Source organism: Ziziphus jujuba, chromosome 7 (assembly GCF_031755915.1).
Source record: "Ziziphus jujuba cultivar Dongzao chromosome 7, ASM3175591v1".
Classification (NCBI taxonomy): Eukaryota; Viridiplantae; Streptophyta; class Magnoliopsida; order Rosales; family Rhamnaceae; genus Ziziphus; species Ziziphus jujuba.
Window position 1 is genome coordinate 11760117 of NC_083385.1, and position 17100 is coordinate 11777216.

At 29.4% G+C, this 17100-nt stretch overlaps 2 protein-coding genes across 3 annotated transcripts; both read right to left on the reverse strand.

Annotated features, from left to right (window-relative positions):
• Positions 1-772: 772 nt before the first annotated feature.
• LOC107424783 (triacylglycerol lipase OBL1-like) lies at positions 773-4861 on the reverse strand. The gene is made up of 5 exons (XM_016034642.4): positions 4363-4861; positions 2738-2934; positions 2168-2201; positions 1432-2051; positions 773-1324 (listed from the first exon to the last, which is right to left on the reverse strand). Exons 1-5 carry the CDS (start codon positions 4673-4675, stop codon positions 1043-1045), a joined length of 1446 nt encoding a protein of 481 aa, XP_015890128.2. The 5' UTR covers positions 4676-4861; the 3' UTR covers positions 773-1042.
• Positions 4862-7543: 2682 nt separating this feature from the next.
• On the reverse strand, positions 7544-11438 carry LOC107424788 (triacylglycerol lipase OBL1-like). 2 transcript variants are annotated; one of them, XM_016034649.4, is made up of 5 exons: positions 10934-11438; positions 9211-9386; positions 9073-9106; positions 8294-8913; positions 7544-8197 (listed from the first exon to the last, which is right to left on the reverse strand). In XM_016034649.4, exons 1-5 carry the CDS (start codon positions 11235-11237, stop codon positions 7934-7936), a joined length of 1398 nt encoding a protein of 465 aa, XP_015890135.2. In that variant the 5' UTR covers positions 11238-11438; the 3' UTR covers positions 7544-7933. The 2 variants fall into 2 exon arrangements, with proteins under 2 accessions (XP_015890135.2, XP_015890134.2); XM_016034648.4 differs by having other exon boundaries at positions 9211-9404; positions 10934-11426.
• Between the last annotated feature and the right edge of the window lie 5662 nt (positions 11439-17100).

The window sequence follows — 17100 nt, forward strand, 5'->3', positions numbered from 1 at the left end:
TCTGGAAAAAAAAAAAGCTATCCATCCCGTCTATGAAGAATATTCATGAAGTATGTTAGAGGGATTGCGTTGTTTCTAACAAGACGTCAAGATTCTCTCTCTCTTTTCTTTTCATTTTTTTTTTTCAAAAAAAAAAATTTAATTTAAAATTTTTTAATTACATGATAGTTGCAAGATATGTCGAGCATAAATGGAAGCCTATATATAACAAAGATCAACTTATTAAGAAGTAAGAATAAGGGTGCATGTTAGGGTAGAAATATCCTAATTCGTTTAATTTATTCAACAAAATTTACATATTTCATTTTTTTTCCTGGTAAATGTATATATCACTATTATTTATTGTTGTTGTTGTGTGTGAAGACTTAAATAAAAGGAAGTTGCATGTTTAGTGACGCATATACCTTAGGTTTAATATACATAACCTTTTATTTTTATTTTCTATTGTGCTTGTGTGATGAAAATAGAGAGAAACAAGCTGTGACAAAGAAAGAGATTTTATCATTGTACACCTTCAAAAAATATTTGATAGTGAATTTGTGAACGCAGTGCACTCTTGAATGTAAGGATCATATTGATCTCCAAATGATGTTAAATATTTTATCTTTTTTAGTTTTTATGCTTTGTGTTTTGATATACCTATTTATATCTTTATTTCCATTAATCCATAGATTCTAAAAAATTAGAAAAAGGGCCTAATTTTCTCAACAATTATATTCTATTACATGCACTTTTGATAAAATAAAATAAAAATCTTATAAAAAATAAAATATAGCTTTAATTTATCTCCAATATAAAAGTTTAATTTATCTTCAGTATAAAATATCCTTTTTACAGCTCATAATAGAAGCAGGGGATTTGGATGGAGAAACAGAGACTCAGGCTACTTGTTTGGCTAGACAGAACATTAATTTCTCAGTGGACTTTATGCAAAAGAGACACAAGGCAGAGACATTGTTCTGTTTCAGAGAAGACATCTACAATTTTTCAGTAAATCAGAAAAAAAGAAAAAAAACACATAATTACACTCCCAATGAAAGTTCTATACAACTTCTTCAATCGATGATGGTTCATTGTGAGAGAGGAAGACATCGGAGGAGCCCAACCTGGTGGCATTTACATAATCCTGTGTACTATGTGCTGATATGCCTGGCATTACCAAACCAATTATCCTAAACACTCTCAGAAAACACCCTTCTTTATATCCTGGTCCTTTCTTGTAGGCAATGGTGAAACTTCTTATCAGCTCGAAGAATGCATTTACCATCATGGGTATTGCCCCTAGTGGTGAAAAGTAATTCTTGTTTGGTTCTTCTTCCACAACCTGCGTTTAAACAATGTAGAGGATGAATAGTGGTTAAATTAATTAATTTGATATCAAAACCCTATATATAAATAGAAATTTTTGATCATATATTATAATTTAATTACCTTCCCATGGTAGTGCCTGTTATAGTAGAGGCATGTCCCAAAGTGCTTGAACAAAAGGGCCTTATCATCATAAGGCAACCTAGGTACCATGTCATTACCATAAACAAATCTGTAATATTTAATACTATGCTCTTTTAGTTTCATTTCCATGAATTTCCCAAATTTCTCATCTCCTACTCTGGGTTGGCCAAAAGTATAGACTCCTTCCAATCTTTCCAATAGCTCTGCCTCTTCATGAAGTACCAAAATTGCTGGGAAAAGGATTGCCAAAGCCCCACCTAGACTATGACCTGTCAATATGTATTTGGCTTTGGCATTTTGACTTAAAAGACCCTTGAGCATTTCCCTAATGGCATAGTAAGCTAGATCATCAGCTGGACGTGTGTGATTGGGTTGTAGTTGTTTAGGCCAACCAATGTTTTTCTGCAAACCAAGAGCTTTCATGAAACCTCCATGGATTTTACCAACTCCGAAAAGCTCGTACCATGAGATATCGAAGTCGGAACACCATGCATCGGCATCAAAAGGTTCCGTACCTCTAAATGCCACAACTATTGTGTCATGCTCTTCGTTTTTGTCACGAAGCAGAAAAGCCTGTGTTGTGGCTTTTTCTTGATAGTCTGCAAATGATGGATGAAGAACAGAACCCAATTAAGCACTTTGCTATTTACAAATTCAAATAAAAGAAATTAATCAACTAATTGGGGTTAATTATATAGCTCTTAATTCTGATTACCGTTCCAGAAATCGAAAGATCCCAAGCACTCCATCTGCTCAACATCATGGACAACATATAGTAAATTAGTGGTTGAATAATTATTAGTTTATTTTTAAGGAAAACTTAAAATTAGGAAATGTTTGTATATATATATCCAATGGCAAAATATATGCCATTCGAATTTTCTAAATTTGATATTGGTATAAACTTTTCAATGGTAAATATCAATGTTAATATTAAATTTTTTAATTCGTACTTCAATAATAAGTGCTAAAAAATAACAATGTTATTATAAAAGATATAAGAAATACAATGAGATAAATAGTAAGTTGGAATGTCAAATTTAAAATTTTATTAGATAGTAATGAAATGCATTTTTGGATTTTTTTTTCGGTTGAAAAAATCTATATTTGAATTATTTTTTAAAATTTAAACATAAAATAATATTAATTAATTAATTAAATGACATGAGATCCACATAATTTATGATGCCAAATTTGCCATTAAACTTACTTGTTATTGACAAATTTTAAAATTTCCCATTAGAAAAATACCATTGGCAATGGCATACACTGGAGATGTTCTTACTTTCCAATGATCAGTGACAACAGTTTGAATGTAGGCTTTGTTCTCGTAAGATGCTTTGGAAGCCATCATAGAGAGCGCTGCAAAGTATTTGGGGTCTCCATATTTGATGGTGCTGTCCAGCTCTACTCGCTTGTCGAAATTCCCAATAAATGACAAGAATTTTGGCGATGTCTCATCTGGGGCCTTCTCCATTTTCCCTGTCAAAATCGCAACAATATCCTCCTTAATTTATCAACCAAAATATATTCAAGGTTTAAATAATTTAGTTTGCAAATATTATAAAATTCCATCTATCACTCTTTTTTAAATTAATATATTTTACTCTAAAACATCACTACTTCGGTTATGATGGTGATAAATGAGTACGACTGGGTCCATGTTGTTTGTGGTTTAATTAGATTGTACCATAGTAATCTACGCATTTGGCAGTGTGGGATCCACACTTTGAAATTGTGAATTTAAGTCTAACCCATGTTTCTGGAGCCGGTCAATCCAAACTTCTTGTCACATAATTATTTTCAAGAGGCGTATTAGCATTGACCCAATTCAAGTTTATAAAATTAATTACCAAAAAAAAACTATTTTCAAGAGGCGTATTAGTATTGACCCAGTTCAAGTTTATAAAATTAGTACACAGTAAACATGGGATATTTATTTATTATAAAATCCCAAAACATGAGGACTTGGTTTGTGTACCATTTATTTTGTATGTATAAGCAACCACTGCACACCTACCTTAGGTCCCTTTAAACACAAGCATTATGATGATTGATATGCCAACCAGCACTCCGTGGAATACACTTTGGAAACAACCAACGGTACTGCGTATTTGACGCTTTCCTTATCATTTCGTATTTGTTTTATTTCTAAGTAATTAAGATCTCCTTGATGCTTAGCATTTTCGTATATATGCGTATCTTTAAGTTTAATTTTTTCCACCACTAAAAAAAAAAAAAAAAAAAACTTTAAGCTTAATTTACCAATTCAATCCGAACTAATATATTCTTCAACAAAAAAATCGGAACTAATATATAAAAATTATTATAATATACAAGGCCAGGCAGATGATATATTGTGGTGTACTGTTTATTCACGTGAGGTTCATTTTCTGTATTCCGAACCATTCACCCCCTGAATTCATTTATGATAGAATCTAGTAGTCTAGATGATTTAAAATACATGAACTATTATCATTAGTGCTAAATTGATTGTGAAATTAAGATTTTCTTACACCAAAAATGTATAAAAGAGAAGCACAAAAAATCTGCATTCAGGTTGCTGATTAAATATGTATATGAATCAGCATAATAATTAGGCACTTATATGAATTAAAAAGCTAGATATGAAGCCAAGTCTTTACTCTTTTTCTTTCTGCGTTTATAATATAATTGTACAACATCGATGTTTCTGATAGAATTATAACTATAATTAATTAGCCTGAAAAGTCCTTTACAATCCTGAATTCAATAAGATCGGTCATCTTAATTTGTTAAAATTTTAATAGATTCAGTAGCGTAAAGTAGAAATTGAAGCCAATGAAGATTAAAAAATCAAACAAACAAACAAATAATTGCAAACATAAACATATATAAGCATAAGGAAGCAAATTATGGACTTCTACTTACCTCGGAAGATATTAAGCAGAAGCACACCAAGATTGCGGTTGATGGACAAAAGGTTCAAAAAGATCTCAATTCTGGAACCAAACCATAACATTGGCTTGGATACGAATAGCAGAATCTTTTGAACCAAGATGGAGATGAATAATATCCATCTTCTTCGGAAGCTTATCTCCTCCAACTGGATCCCCTCTGGACGGTCTATGAATTTCCTATCTTCTACTTTGCTTGACCATAAAATGTGAATGAGATCGAAGAAACCCACTTCTTCTGGTTTCAGTATCATATAACTGCAGGAGGACCCCTTATCGCAAGCCATGACTGAATTCCAAAAACACACACGATTCAAGAAGCTTAATCTAAAACTCAGTTAAGAATTTTATCACTCTTTAAACTCCACTGTATAAGTTTCCTTCATATATATAATATAGTGTATGTATATACATATACATATATATGCTTATAGAGAGGAAGAGAGACACTAGCTGTATATATATATATATCTGGTGGATGGCCATGGTATCTATTTTAAAGTACTCTTTTTATGCCTTTTTGGTTACTTAGTCTAAAACAAAAGCTGGACCCCTCGATTTGCCACATGTTGCTAGCTAGTTTTCTGATGTTAAAAAAAGGGGTTTAAAAAAAAATAAAAAATAAAAATAAAAAAGGAGGTTTAGCTCACTAGTGTTATCTTATTTTAAGTAATAGACTTCCTTTGCCCCCATACCAAACACCCCCCTCAACTAACATTACCCCACCAATATTTGCAAAATAATAATAATAATAATAACACTCCCCACCCAAAAAACAAAAAAAAATGTTGAACTCCCAAAAGAACTTTTTAATTACTTCATTTTGGTTATTTCGTAATTAATTCTCTAACTACTTCAATGAATATTTATAAGTTTACGGAGTTCAATTTCACGTGGACTCACCATGATTGTCTCCAAAGGATTTTTTTTTTTTTGGGTGAATGGTTGATTTTGGTATTTATGATATGAAAAATTCATTATCACTGGATTTTGTGTTTTTATTCATTAATGCAGCTTCAATTCTATCGGCTGCACATAATTTTATTTAAATTTTATTAGTTTTATTTTAATTACAGTTTAATTCATATTTATAAAATATCATAAATATAATTATGATAAAAATTGAGTGGATCTAAATAAAATTTATCTTATTATAATCTTTCCTCAGATATAGGGATTAATTTTTTCTTATTTACAGTACATTAAGAGAAACTGAGGGAGCTTCGACCAAAATAACCTCACACATTTGACATTGTATGATTACGAAAGTAAGTCTGCACAGTTATTAATTTTGCACAAAGCTGCCAACCTTAGATCTGTGTGATCTACAATTCCCACAAGACCACCAGATCCCGATTTCTTCCTACTAAGTTACCAACAAGAGGAATTTTTTGGTTGATGAAAATTGTATAAATTAAGTAATTATTAGAGCTGATAAAATGGGCATTGCAATACTAATATAAGATCACCTTAATGCTTGATTTGAAAATGCAGCATTAATCTTTGAGAGGCGACTTTGAGTCAACTTTTTGTCGGCTTCCCATTTGGACTGTAGTAAAGCACTGGAGAGGAGTGGAGTTCAGAGAAGGACTTGTGAACAAATTTTTTGATGAATAGGACTTGTGCACAAAATGGTATTGTACGAGGCTGCCAATAAAATCTGGTTTTTTTGCTTCCGACTTTACTGTTCGTATAATATATATCTTAGAATGTGATAAAATATCTTGGTTTTACATCAATGTCAAAAAGACTTAACAATAAATAAAGAAATAAATAAATACCGAAAGACGAAGCATTTGCTTACCATGCTAACTAAATTCTTGTTTTCTGTTTTATGTATTTGTTTTTCTTAAAAAAAAAAAAAAAGAAAAAAGAAAAATGGTTATTGTGACTTATTGTGAGGGGAAGAAAAAGAAAGTGTCCTTTTTCGTCCCCATCATGTGATTAAAAAAGGTGGACCAGGAATAGGATCTGAACCTGTCACAGAGAATCAACGAATTATAGATATTTAGTATTGTATAGAGAGGATGAATACAAAGTAGGGACCAAAACAAGCAACAATTTGTGTGATAAGGTCGTCCTTGTCCCCATCAAATATAATAATTTATAGTGCCAAGCATCATTCAATCAATTGCCACCGGCTATAATGCGGAGTACAGTGTGATCTTAGCTTTTTACGTGCTAAAGTCTAATAGAAGCAATAACAAGTATCTCCACAGATTGTGTTTTTAAGAAAACTTTTGCAATTTGGGTTAATTTGTCTGTAAAAAACAGTAAATTATATTATATATATGATATACTCAGCTTTATAGTGTGTGTGTATATATATATATATCTTAAAAGCAAGAACAAGATGACAGTTGTCACTTGTAGAGTTTCTAAGGACACAAGAAAATATATTTCATTTGAAAGGATTCAAATTATATAATATTAGTTTATTATTTCCATCATCAAATTCACAAAACGGAAATTATAATAAAAATAAAAATATATGTAATAAATTGAAACCCAAAAGTTACATTTGTAATTATACACAAAATATAACCATGTGATTGATTCATTACCATTCACATTCATACATGGATGTGGATGTGAATTCAAAACATTAAAATAGGATAAAATTGTTCTGAATGATAAAATGTATTTATATATATATATATATATAAACTAAAAAACTTCAAACAAAAAGAGACCGTTTCAGAGGACCAAGCAGCAAACCCAAGTTCTCGGTAATTTGGGTCAGCCTAATTTGATCAATGGGCCTGAAAGTATGTAAAATAGAGTTAACACTTGAAAGCCTATAATTTTTTTAATCTCAGGGTGGTGGTTTCAATCATTTATTTTCTATTTTTTTTTTTAATAGTGGTTTCAATCATTTGTTAATTAATTAAAATATATGTTTAAGGGGGAGAGGGTGAATGTACATGGTTCCCTCTCTTTTCCTTTATGATTGCAATTATATATTTATATATATATATATATATAACTGCATACATGTTCAAATAAAATATTTAATATTAAAATTTTTATTTTTAATTATTGAATCGAGTTAAAAATTTTAATTTAAAATTATATTAATATATTATAAATATATTAATATATATCCATATTTTTTGGGAGATATATGTATCCATATCGATATCATATACCATATATATAAATTAAAGCCAATACTTTTATTTAAGAAGTCAATACAAGTTTAGAAAAAAAAATAAAAAAAATTAGGAAAAGCTTTCCAAATTTCCAGTAAAACACAAGCACGTACACACAGTTTCCAATGCAACAACTTATCCACTTAGCGTGTGGAATCTCTTCAAAGTCCATAGGCTATGTGGACACGTGATTCTCGGTCACTACGAAAGAGCCTCGAAATTATATATAAATTAAAATTATTAGGGTCTAAGAAAGAATTTATAAATACATATGTACTAAAAAAACAAAATTTATTTTTATTAGGGTTATTTTAACCAATAACCTTATAAATGGAGGAATACGAACATTTTGATCAGGTTGCGCAACAAGAAAGTACCGGAAAGAATTTGAAATTATGAATCCTTGTGTTTAATTAGGAACACATCCGATGGTCCCAACCGTGTAGCGTTTACATAATCTTGAGGACTATGAGCAGGCATGCCAGGAACAATCAAACCGATAACCCTAAACACTCTCATTAAACCTCCTTCTTTGTAGTCTTTTCCTTTCTTATATGGAATGGTGAAGCTTCTTACGAGCTCTCCAATGGCGTTTATCATCATCGGTATGGCCCCCAGTGGCGAAAAATAGTTCTTGTTTGGTTCTTCTGGAACAACCTGCATATATACATAATCAATCTTCATCAATCAAGAAATGCAAAATCACTTATATAATTTTAATAGAATTTTGTAAAAAAGCATTATTGTTTTTACCTTAACTTGGTATTTCCTGTTGTAGTAAAGACAAGTCCCAAAGTGCTTAAACATAAGCGCTTTGTCATCATAAGGCAACCTTGGAACAATATCGTTACCATAAACAAATCTAAAATATGGAATACCATTCTCCTTCAATTGCTTTTCCATGAATAAGCAAAAACTTTTATCTCCAACCCTCGGTTGACCAAATGTGTAAACCCCTTCCAATCTGTCAAGCAGCAATTTTTCCTCATGCAATGCCAAAATTGCAGGAAAAAGTATGGCAAGTGCACCACCTAAACTGTGCCCGGTTAATATGTATTTTGTTTTATCACTTTGTTGTAGAAGATCTTTTAGCATGTCCCTGATGGCGTAGTAGGCTAAAGGTGGACGGTTTTTGTCTTGTGGTTGGCTAGCTTCTTTAGGCCAACCAACACACTTTTGCAAACCAAGAGCCTTCATGAAACCACCATGAATCTTTCCTACCCCTTGGAGCTCATACCAAGAGATATCAAAGTCGGAGCACCATGCGTCGGCATCGAAAGGTTCGGTGCCTCTAAAGGCCACGACAATAGTATCGTGGTCCTCGGTTTTATCTCGAAGCAAGAAAGCTTGTGTTGTAGCTTTGTCTTGATAATCTGCGCGCACACACACACACACAAAAAAAAAAATTAATAATTTGTATTCAATCTCGTGCTTTGAATTTGCACATATGTATATATATATATATATATATATACATTGTTGGATAAGAAAATAACTATATTATATATATTTATGTTTAATTTTTTTCTTACCGTTCCAGTAGTCATACGATCCCAAAAACTCCATCTGCAAAATGAAATTAATAAGGAATAAGTTTTATTTTTACATGATTTTAATAATTTTTTTGGTTCTTTTGTAAATCAAATAAAAAGAAGTAAAAATGTGTATACCTCCCAATGATCTTTGACAGTAGTTTCGATCAAAGCTTTGTTCTCGTATGATACTTTTGAAGCCATCATGGAAAGTACAGCATTGTAATTTCCATCTCCATGTTTGATGGTCTTGTCCAGCTCTATTCGTTTGTCCAAGTTTCCAATAAAAGATAAGAAAGTTGAAGACGTTTTATCTGGCATTATCACTTTCCCTGTTAAAATTTAATATTAATTATTAAACATTCTTTTATTCAAAATAGACTATCTCTGTTTTATTTTCCAACCGATCTGGATATACGGTTAAAATTGGAGGTCTGGGTAGAAGCACTTGCAATAAATAAAGATATTGCCCATATATATATATATATATATATATATTTGCAATTAATTAATGGGCTGAATCTTAGCTGGTTGCAACTAGTTAAAGCTATAGTTTAATTATATAATTAAATACTACTTGCTTGTCTTTATAAAATATAAAAATTTGAAAAATTATAAATGTGTGTGTTAGGTGATCTAATCTTAGATCTGTCCAACATGTGAAGTACAAGTAGGAAAAATAATCTTAAAAGGAAAAATTATTTTATAATCTCTTATATAATTTAGTTCCAATAAAATATTAACATAACAAATTGTACAACATCAAATGGATATATTTAATTGCTGGCCAAAAATTAAGGTTATAACTAAGAGATAAAATATTTTAACGTAGCTAGATTCTTTTAAAGAAGCTAAACAAGTAATTTAATTTTGTTTTATTTCAAATAAAAAATTAATTTAATTTTCTTTATTAAAAGCTTAGTCAATTTTGTTTTTTTTTTTTTTTTAAAAAAAAGCTAACCTTAGTCAAAATTTTTTTTTTATTAAAAAAAAAGCTTAGTCAATTTGTGTGGTAGTTAGCATTAGGACGTGGTCATAGTTTCTTTTGGTTGAAAAAAGACATTATCATTTAATTGAATTGCCAAATTGACATTGACTTATGATCAATTTAATTATAATGTGAAAAAGTAGATTGAATCTAAATCAATGTGATGTAAATTGTAAAATAACATGTTGGTTTTAGAAACAAGGGCGTTTCAACAAAATTATCTAGCTAGTTAGGTTCAAGTTTGGTTAATTAAAACTTTGATAAATATTTTTTTTTGTATACATATATAGAATCGACGTTAACTACAGTTGAATTATTAATTTTTTCAAAAGTTTAAATTAATAAAAAATGAACTATTATATTATTTATATATAGTATTCTTTTTCACATATAAATCTATTTTTTATACTATATTTTAGAATTTTTACATGCATGCGTTTTTTTTTTTTATGAATTTTTTGAATTTTAGCTTTGTTACTAAATTAAATTATCACTTTTCTAAAATTTAAAATGATATAAGATTGGCTATACTATCATTTATATTAATAATCAAATTTCTCTATGCTATACGAAAAGAGTTTTAAGAATTAATTTAGCTCTTTATTTCACAAATAATACCTAAACTGTATGCGTTTATACTTTATATTTTATGCCATCATTTTCAAATTATAATGGGGACATGAATATTATAAAGTAATTTAAAAAACTAATTAAACACCAAAGAATATATTCTCCACTCCCACCCAAAAAAATAAAAAATAAAATAAAATAAGAAATAAAATAAGAAGGAGAAGTCATTTCGATCCTTTAATTTCTTATTGTATCTAAAAAAGATGAAAGATGAGCAAATATTTAGGAAAAAAATTAGCTAACCTCGCAGAAAATTAAGCACAAGTTTTCCAAAGCTGCCATTGCTAGACAAGAGGTTCAAAAACATCTCAGCTCCAGACCCGATACTCGAAAGAGGTTTCGAAACAAACTGAAGCATCTTCTGCACCGCTATCGACAAGAATATGAGCCATCTGTGAGTGAATTTTTCCTCCGTACCTTTAGGAGCATCAATAAAATTCCTTTTTTCTATGTCACTAGAAAATAATATGTGAATGAGATCGAAAAGCTTTACTTCTTCGGGTTTCAATAGCATATAACTGCTGGAGAAACCCTTGTCACAAGCCATATTGGTTGAATATGAAAGAAGCTTTTAATTAGAAACTTTCGGTTGATGACCCTTTTGCTCTATATATTCTCTAAAGCCTTGCTTTACAGCTCTGTATGTAGAGAAAAGGAGATCTCTGTGTAGGTTCTATACCACCTTTCAAAAGCATATATATATATATATAATAGCCATTGACCTGGATGTCTAATGGTCTCTTTTGTTTTTTCTTATTTTATATTATTTTTTATTTTTATTTTGCAAAGATGTTGATTATACCATTATTGTTTAGAACTTATAATAAACGCGTTTGATTCGATTAGATATTGTTCTCATTGATTAAAGTTTGGCTTTTTTGGCAGACTTGTATTATGAATAAAAATGGACAAGTTTCTACGTTATTTATTAATATATATATCCATAAATTCAATAACTGACTTGAATTGACCCACCAATAAGCCAACCACCACCACTTTTTAATAGCCAACCTGCAGCTTGAACGTAGTTTCCTCTTCTTCCTCCTTTTTTATTTTTTTATTTTTTTTCCTCATTGACCAAACAGGCAGCTAGCCGTCGCAAGCGTGTAAAACGAGTAGAAATTAAAGAAAGGGTTCAGTCCTTTTGCTTAAGACACTATCATATTATTGTTAGAAGGCACATGGAAACAAGCAAGACATGCTTGTGTGATCGTATATATCACTGACTATTGATCATGATTCAAGAACAAATACAATTTTTTTTTTTTTTGTTGGTTGGTTTTGAAAAACAAGTAACAAGCATTATCATCTTTTAATTTAAGATATCTTTAGTTTTGGTCTTTAGTAACATTATTATTGTTTAATTTAAGATATCTTTAGTTTTGCTCTTCAATTATTTATTTTCTTTTTTTGGGCTGACGTTCACGCTTATAATTATATATGTCCGGTGATGGTTATTTATTTTATTTTTTTCATTTACAATAATTGCCCTATATATCCTGATATTTCAAATTTCTCAATCATAAATTTTAATGATTTACAAGATTGACTGGAATGATTTTATTTAAAAGTAAATATAAACATTTTATATTTATCAAAAATAATAATAAATATTTTATAGATTAGGCCTTTAATTTATTATCATTATTATTATTATTATTATTATTATTATTTTGTTATTCTTATCAGATTATATACTTGATGAACTAATTAATATATGAATGAGATATCGTCCAAAAGATTTCAGAAAGATCATTTTGATCCCTATGTTGTAATCACATTTTGAGATTTGAAATGATTCCCATATATTGCTTCAAGTTTTATAAGCCTTTTAGTTGTTGCCGTATATTTTCTCCGTCCTGAGAGGATCTAAGAAGTCCTTCATTTTCTTTAATTGCGAAAAGTATAGTATACGTGGTCCACTTTTGTATAAATTCTATTAAAAATTATTTAATTCGAGGGTCAAAAATTGAAAAAGTCGTTAATTTTTTTATAATGTTAATTTTCATTCTTAACCATATAAGTTCAATTAAAATATTACTTGGAAAAAAATGTTCAATTAAAGTATTATAAAGTAATTATGAGCATTCTTTTGACAAGAAGCCGGGTCATTTTTGGCGAGCGTCAGCAGCTTTTTTTTGTTTTTTTGGGGACCATCAGGAGCCTTAATCATGTTATTTAAATCCTCTAATAGAAAAGCAACCAAAAAAAAAAAACCTCTAATATTATATTACCAACTCTAGAAAAGAGGGATTAATTTTTTTTTTTTCGCCCCCAATCTCTATCTAAAGGTAACCTCACATTAATTTGTTTAATATTACTATTGAAACCATATTGTTTTTCTTTCAATCGGAATATTTATCTTCCCCCAGAAGAAGAGTTTTATATATGGAAGAACATACGTAACTTTAGACAATTATTTTCCCCCCAAAAAAAAATAACTAAAAATAATAGACAATTTATTGCTCACGGATTGAAACGATAAAAGATCATAGTCCTGATGGCACGTGGTTACCGCATAATATAATCCAAATTTATTAATTTCATCATTAAGTAGTATTTTCATCACATGTAAAATAAATAATTCATCAAAAATTTACCCATTAAGTAAAAGAACAAAACCATTAGTGAGAACAATTAACAATAATCCCTCATGGGAAAGGGTCGCGACTTGGAACTATTTCCTTAAAAATATTGTATATATATATATCTTAGTTTCTCAGCTACATACCATGTTGGATATATGTTAAATATTTTTTTATCCAAATTATTATATATTTTTCCAGAAATAGATCTGGAAGAATATTTTCAATTATTCTACTATTAAGCTAAGCCTATTAATACAGAAAAATGTTAAACATTATATATATATATATATATAGATGGATATATGAATTTAAATATAATCTTCTTCTTCTTTTTCAACATCTTAATTTATATATTTTTGAATCATTGCCGATAAGATAGAGTATTAATAATAATAATAATAATAAAGCAAGAGTTCCCACTTCCCAGTGGTCAGACAGGAAGAACATGAAAAGAAAATATGGACCAAGACAAAACAACAAGATTATGTTGTTTCTGCTAAGGAAGCCCCACTGTCACGTCTGCCCACGCCGTGTGTTTTGTTTTTCTTTATTCTCATGTTTTCAACATGACTACTTTTATTTATCTTTCAGTTTTTTGTTTTATATGAAAATATATTTATCTTTCATTTCTTTGATTTATTTGGGAGGAAAATAAATCTGGGGATGACATAATTAATGATAATAATTATTATTATTTTTTCCGATCTTGGTTGCTTCAGTTATTGTAATTTGTAACTGAGTGATAATTGATACTAAAAATAAAAAGAAAACAAACTATGTGCCATTTATCTAATTTTTAAAATTTGAAATTTTATGTTCCATAAAAAGTCTATAATAGGTCTCGGTCTATCGTCTAACAGATAATCAATTGGAAGTTCTTTTGATCTCTCATCTAATATTTATTATAGCCAAAGTCAGCCAAAGATGATCTTTCTGAAAAGAAAATAAATAAATAAAAATAAAAAGTTGTTGATCGGAGGACCATTTGCAACCTTTATTATTATTATTTTTTCTGTATTTTTATTTATTATTATTAATTATATTAGGAGCATTAGCAACCTCCCTAACTTGTCTTTTTTAATGTAAAAGTAAAATAAAATGAATTTAAAATCCAATGATAAAAGGTATGGGAAATGTTATCTTTTTTTAATTGTTTATAATGCAAGTGTATGCAGTTTATATTGTTTTATTCACAAAACCATCCAAATCCCAGCTATAAATGGGTCACAGTGCAAGATCACCGACAGTCTAAATACAAAAAATGGAGTAGGAAGTAGCACTTGTTTGGTTTTGGCAAATACGTAAATACGCAGAGAACTGACATATAACATTTTTATGCACGTTTTAGGCTTTCTTTTTTTCCTTTTTTTCTTTTTTTGGGTAAAATTTATCGTTTTAGGCATGCAAAACATGTAAATAATTTTGTTTATTTTTATTTTTTGGATATAAAAGTGAAGGAATTCAAAATCAAAATTAATGTCAGAAAAGAAACACTGGCTGCTGGGACACGACTCTTGTAAAGTGAAGTTTGATCGAGAACGGGTTTTTTCTTCGTTTTGTTGATTTGATTTTGGACTGAATAATAGGTTGGGCTAAGTTGGGCTGCAAGTCTACCTCTAAACAATGATTTTCCTGGATCGGTTAAATCTGTAGCCGTCTGGGCCACGGAAGATTTGAGCAACGAAGAAAACATAGAGACTACTGGGCCTCCATTAAAGAAGAAAATAACAGTTACCCGCTTACAGTATTTCCAACGATGCCATTTATTTTGGAGGAGTATATGTTCAATTATAAAGATCATATTAAAGAATATTTAAAAATAAAGACTAGATCTTATAAAATCACTTTAACAATACTCTTTAATTTTGTTTTTATTTTGCATGGAAAAATATAAAATAATAATGGTGTATAAAAACTGTAAGTATTTTCTTTTTTTTGTTTTAATTGAAAGCATTAAAAATTTAACTTTAGATGGTGAGTTTGACATTTTACATTTGGAGACCCAAACTCACATTCTATTTTAATTTGTAAATATAAGAGCTGGTGGAAGATTAAAGAAAGAGAGTTGGCTCTCTATTTTGGAGAAAATGAAACTAATCAAGAGTCTATTGAAGATGCTTTTAGGATTGGTTTGGCTATCAAGAATCACACCAATGATTTTTCAACTGGAATCACAAATTAGGTGATTATCCAAAATGAAAATCATTAGAAAATAATTTAACTTTTTTAACTAAATATTATATCAAGCATTTTTATTCATTTGGAAATCCTTTTAATCTTTTCTAAATCACTCGTAAACAAACACTTATATGATCCATTTTAAATGATTTTATCAATTGTTTGAAGTTAAAATAAGATGATAGTTCATGTTAACGGGCTATATTTCATGTCAATCAATTATTGAAAGCTATTGAGCATTTCAAGATTCAACCTTAATTTGCACCAACTTCCATTATTTCCTCGAATAATAATCCGATTCCATATTCCTCCACTAAAATATATATATATATATATATAATGTTAACTTGTTTAACATATTTTAATTAACACATTTAATAAAATAGGATCATTTTTTGTATTATATATTTATCTATCATCATTTTTATTTTTATCTTATAATTTAACTTATTTATGTTAATTTTGAGTTAAGCATGTTAACCTATTTTGGTTAGTTGTTTTTGAATTAGGTTTTGTTGGCAAATCCAAATTGTAACCCTCTATTTAACCATTTATAAAGGAAGAAGAAGTAGGGACACCCGAAGGCAATACCATTGTTTCCTCAAGCCGAGAGAGAGAGAGAGAGAGAGAGAGAGAGAGAGAGAGAGAGAGAGAGAGAGAGAGAGAGAGAGAGAGCATAAAATGAATAAATAAATTGAGAGAGTTTCACCTAAAGATCCTGCTAATGCTATTATAGTAATACTAAAAACCATTTGGGACTAAAAGTTCTATTTGAAATGAATCGTCAATTCTTTCAAAAAAGAATTATCTGAAATTATGGCCCACCCTCTTATCTAATATAAAGCATTGGAGTTGTGTATGAGATTGCTCCTTTTTCTTCTATTATTTTTGTTTTTTTTTTTTTTCTCCCATTTCCTGTATGAGACACTAAGAGTTTTAATACGTATACAGTGATACATTTCACCTTGCATAAGCGACATGGAAGAGAATTCTGATATCTCAAGCCAAATAAAGAAGATATAGAGCTTTATAAAAATTTTAAAAAAAAAAAAAAAAAGGAGAGAGAATTTGTCCAAAATGCTAGATCTGCATCCTCACCTGCACCTTTAAATTTGGTATTCCTGCCAAAATCTAATCCAACCAACCAACCAACCATTTTATTGTCTGTATTTGACATACATATACATGTATGTATATGTACAAAATATAAATGTTTAAAAAACAGTCATTAAAAATTTGCATTGGGAATTCATACAATACAATCTTATCCTCATTTATAGTTGATTCTTCCATATCCTTAGTGCACCTCCACAACAATGTCTAATGGTTAGTTAAAAGAAATTTATTTTCAAGCTACTTTTAAGGTTTTACTTAGATATACATACCTTTACTCTTTCTAAAGCTTAATTGAAATCTGTTGTAAGATTAACATTGCGTTGGTATATTATTGGAATAAAAATTCAACTTAATTTGCTATAATTATTGTGCAGCTCAACAATTTACAATTCCAACCAAAAATAATAAAAAAAAAATTAAAAAAAAAACAGAGAGAGGAAGCAGGAAATGAGGAAAGCTGAAAGTGTATGATATTTATCTTATCTTAAAGAACATGGAGGTTGATCCCATATAGAAGAAAAAGGAAGG

Bases quoted from the DNA above. Each gene is read 5' to 3' on its own strand.
- LOC107424783 (XM_016034642.4), bottom strand. From the start codon at position 4,675: ATGGCTTGCGATAAGGGGTCCTCCTGCAGTTATATGATACTGAAACCA. The intron at 2,935-4,362 runs GTAAGTAGAAGT...CGATTTTGACAG, and splicing joins TCTGCTTAATATCTTCCGAG to GGAAAATGGAGAAGGCCCCA. The intron at 1,325-1,431 runs GTAATTAAATTA...GTTTAAACGCAG, and splicing joins ACAGGCACTACCATGGGAAG to GTTGTGGAAGAAGAACCAAA.
- LOC107424788 (XM_016034648.4), bottom strand. From the start codon at position 11,237: ATGGCTTGTGACAAGGGTTTCTCCAGCAGTTATATGCTATTGAAACCC. The intron at 8,914-9,072 runs GTAAGAAAAAAA...GTGTGCGCGCAG, and splicing joins ATCGTATGACTACTGGAACG to ATTATCAAGACAAAGCTACA. The intron at 8,198-8,293 runs GTAAAAACAATA...GTATATATGCAG, and splicing joins ACAGGAAATACCAAGTTAAG to GTTGTTCCAGAAGAACCAAA.